The sequence below is a fragment of the Austrofundulus limnaeus genome, unplaced genomic scaffold (genome assembly GCF_001266775.1).
Source record: "Austrofundulus limnaeus strain Quisiro unplaced genomic scaffold, Austrofundulus_limnaeus-1.0 Scaffold121, whole genome shotgun sequence".
In the NCBI taxonomy this organism is placed as follows: Eukaryota; Metazoa; Chordata; class Actinopteri; order Cyprinodontiformes; family Rivulidae; genus Austrofundulus; species Austrofundulus limnaeus.
The window spans coordinates 386,716-390,425 of record NW_013952523.1 but is presented as its reverse complement, the minus strand read 5'-3'; the positions used below and the strand labels follow the sequence as shown (position 1 = coordinate 390,425).

General features: G+C 39.4%; 1 protein-coding gene and 1 long non-coding RNA gene across 2 annotated transcripts in view; one reads left to right on the top strand and one right to left on the bottom strand.

Moving 5' to 3' along the window:
• The window catches only part of slc5a2 (solute carrier family 5 member 2), a 21,444-nt gene that overhangs the window by 7,485 nt on the left and 10,249 nt on the right, over positions 1-3,710 (top strand). The window contains exons 3-5 of the mRNA XM_014014984.1: positions 3,192-3,296; positions 3,380-3,439; positions 3,519-3,623. Of these exons, the coding sequence (XP_013870438.1) occupies positions 3,192-3,296; positions 3,380-3,439; positions 3,519-3,623 (270 nt within the window). The remainder of the gene's footprint in view (positions 1-3,191; positions 3,297-3,379; positions 3,440-3,518; positions 3,624-3,710) is intronic.
• LOC106522122 (uncharacterized) overlaps positions 1,237-3,710 on the bottom strand; it is an 8,687-nt gene continuing 6,213 nt past the window's right edge. The window contains exons 2-3 of the long non-coding RNA XR_001310749.1: positions 2,844-2,980; positions 1,237-1,723 (exon numbers count right to left, since the gene is read on the bottom strand). This is a non-coding gene — a long non-coding RNA (uncharacterized LOC106522122). The remainder of the gene's footprint in view (positions 1,724-2,843; positions 2,981-3,710) is intronic.

Below are 3,710 nucleotides of genomic sequence, written 5' to 3'. Positions count from 1 at the left end.
TTCATCCTCGAGGACACCATGTCACCACGTCTCCTTCATCCTCGAGGACACCTTGTCACCACGTCTCCTTCATCCTCGAGGACACCATGTCACCACGTCTCCTTCATCCTCGAGGACACCTTGTCACCACGTCTCCTTCATCCTCGAGGACACCATGTCACCACGTCTCCTTCATCCTCGAGGACACCTTGTCACCACGTCTCCTTCATCCTCGAGGACACCATGTCACCACGTCTCCTTCATCCTCGAGGACACCTTGTCACCACGTCTCCTTCATCCTCGAGGACACCATGTCACCACGTCTCCTTCATCCTCGAGGACACCTTGTCACCTCCTCTCCTCTATCCTTCAGGGATTAACTGAACTCGTCCTCTGTTCTCAGAGGAGGACACTGTTTCTGCCTCAGAACTCAGTCAGTTGTTTGGACTGAGCCTAGTTTGGTTTTAAACCAGACTAAAYTTAAATAAATATTTTAAACTTTACTTAAAGATTTGGTCATTTAACAGCTTCTCTTGTTTTCAGTCCTCATGAGGACCGTCTCTCTGACTAAATGGTCTAAATAGTTTTTTTTCCTGCTGTCTTCATGTTCAGATGCAGGAAGTGAGGAGGCTGGTAACGAGCAGAGCTTCAAATATCTGCTCATCTTTTTGAGAGAACCATCTTTTTATTGGTTTTTAATTTCATCACAACAAAGAAGATTAATTTGTTTTTATTGGCAAACATTCTCTGAAAGTGTTCCAGGTCTAATGATGGGACTTGCCTGGTTAAATAACAGTAAACAAAATAAATAAATAAATAAAMTTTATTTGTGTTTTTAATTCTTTAATATTTGCTGCCAAAACCATACTACCAAGGAAGAAAACAGTGTCTGTGTGTAATAAAGAAACAAAGCATTAAAAGGATAAAATTGCAGGTAAAAGGATGGTAAATAATAATTAAATGATGAATTATTTAATAATTTACAAGTTAATTTTAACACTTATTTGTGGAAAGCACTTTCAAAGGAGAAAATTCACAAAATAGTTTTTAACATTATAATCTGAGTTCTTTTGGTTTGGGATCATAAAACAACTCAGACAGACACAAGAAACTGAGAATTTATCTTTTTGTATCATTTATTTACAGATTCAGTAACAACATATTTTAAATCTTGGATAGTGACTGATCRTTCTAAATAAACTTGATAAGTTTCACATTTATAATCAAAKGAAATAAGAGGTTTAAAYGACACACGWGGTAACTTCAGGAACAAGATTAAGTTTTCCTGAATTTGGATTGAAAATTTAGTGAGTTCAGAGGGGAAATGATCAAAACATTGCAGAAGCAGACGTTTTTTATCAAACCTCAAATGAGAAAGTTTGTTTTTCTGGGAGGTGAATCAGGTCCACTGAAGGTTTGAGGTCAGCTTCTGGAGCAGAGGGGCTCCTGAAGAACCAGCCTGTGGGCTTCATTTCCAACAAAGCAGYCTCTCTGCATGATTCGCCCTCAGTGACCAGATCAGAGGAGACTTTGGAACGCAGAGTTAAGAAAGCCACCGCGACCGTCAGGAGATCAGTGGATCGGCTCAGCAGGGCTTCAGATGGTTCTGTCCTCAGTTGAATCTCAGTGATGCTGACTCAGCATGTCTAACCGTCCACTTTGTTCTGAGCAGAATAACTAAACTAATTAACTTACCTAAAGACGAAGGTAGAGGTCCAAACATAACACAAAGAACTGAAAAAAACTAAGCAGAAAACAAGATGGAAATAAGTAAACTAAGACCGAACAAAATAACAAAAGAGCAAATATGTGTTTACTYGTCTTTTTAAAGTATCGACCAGTGGTGGGCACAGTTCCCCTAAAGCACTAATAGGGGAACTAATTTTCTGATTAGTGCTTTAGGGCTTTTGCTAATTTTAAAATGTATTAGTGGATTAGCACTTTCTAAATTTATAGGCTATATTTAGAAGCACTGGTCTGTAACTGTTATTGATCAACATTATTGTTAACAGCTGAGGATGAAAGCTGTCGCACATTTTGTTCATATGTGTGTCACTTATCCACCAGGTGACAATATATGAACCCATATACAGCTGTGAAATGTCAATGATGAGCATTAAGAGAGCAGCATGGCAACATGTGACTCATGTTGTCTGTTGAAGAATGTTCATGGTTGACTTATTTTAGTGCTTTAGTATCAGCTTTTACTAGAACTTTCAGTGCATTAGTGCTTTAGAATTAGGGGACCTAAATATCTGTGTTAGTGTATCCATCCATCCATCCATCCATCCATCGGATGGATGGATGGATGGATGGATACTGCCCACCACTGCTATTGACCTTTTTACATTTACTACTCAGCAGCTCAAAGTTAGGGCCTGATTTACTAAAGATTAGCGAGAATAAAAAGACTCACAAACTAGAAACCACACAAAGCTGATTTATTGACCAATTTATACGATCGAGTCTGTTAAATTCACAGCAATGATTTGTTGGTAAATCTCATGGATTTTTCTCCGATTTGCATGACCACAAACAGAAAAAAAATATCTCATGGATTTTTCTTCAAAAGCTTAGAGTCGGCCTGTATGCTCAGCCACAGATGTTGCATTGTGCACCAGGCCGTCAGTCTAAAACAGTTTTGATCAACCAACATTTCAGCTCAGCAATCATTCTGACATCATCACACTCTGCTATCACAAAGTCAAATACCAATAAAACTCTTTTATAAATATGTTTGTATTAAAGTGTGAATAAAAATGTAGGTAAAAAAAAGGCCAAAGCTGAATGCCAAACTCAAATGTCAGAAATATATGAACCTATATGAGCATGTGGGGTTGGATTTTACACCTGCTCATTAGTACCTGTTAAAAGGTCCATCAGGTGAGTTACTTTGTCTGTGAATCCAAGCCAGAAAAGTCTGGTTGTGTTCCCTGGACCCAATCATACATCAGATGCAGAAAGATGTGATTTGTTCCAATGTGAAGCTCCAGACTTCTGCCTTCATGAAAAAAGAAAAGATAGGATAACAATAGAAAAGAAAAGAAAAGTTTCTTAGAGGAAAAAACGTTAAAATATTGATGTCAAACATCTTCTATAAAAATGAAGCACCAACACTCAACTACAATTTCTATCTGAAGTTATGTTTTAATAGAATTCTTTAAATGCAGACAGGACTTGAGTTTTCTGAGTGTTTCTGATGTTGTTTGCAGGTGGGTGCATCTCTGTTTGCCAGTAATATCGGCAGCGGTCACTTTGTGGGTTTGGCTGGAACAGGAGCAGCTGCTGGCATCGCTGTAGGAGGGTTTGAGTGGAACGTAGGAGCCTCTTTCAGTATACTGGATAAGTAATTCAGAGACAGGTGAGGTGAGATGATCTGAAGTGTCTCATGTTCTTCCAGGCTCTGTTCATCGTCTTGTTGCTGGGATGGCTCTTTGTACCCGTGTACCTCACAGCTGGGGTAAGGAGTTCTGTTTGTGGGATTGTGTTTGTTTAGTACAACCACTCATACTGTCATAAATAACAATCTGCTGTGTCAGGTGATCACAATGCCCCAGTACCTGAAGAAGCGGTTTGGTGGGAGCAGAATCAGCCTCTATCTGTCTGTGATCTCCCTGTTCCTGTACATTTTCACCAAGATCTCAGTGAGTCAGCCTGACTGGGCACACACAGCCTAAATAATGTGTGTGTGTGTGTGTGTGTGTGTGTGTGTGTGTGTGTGTGTGTGTGTG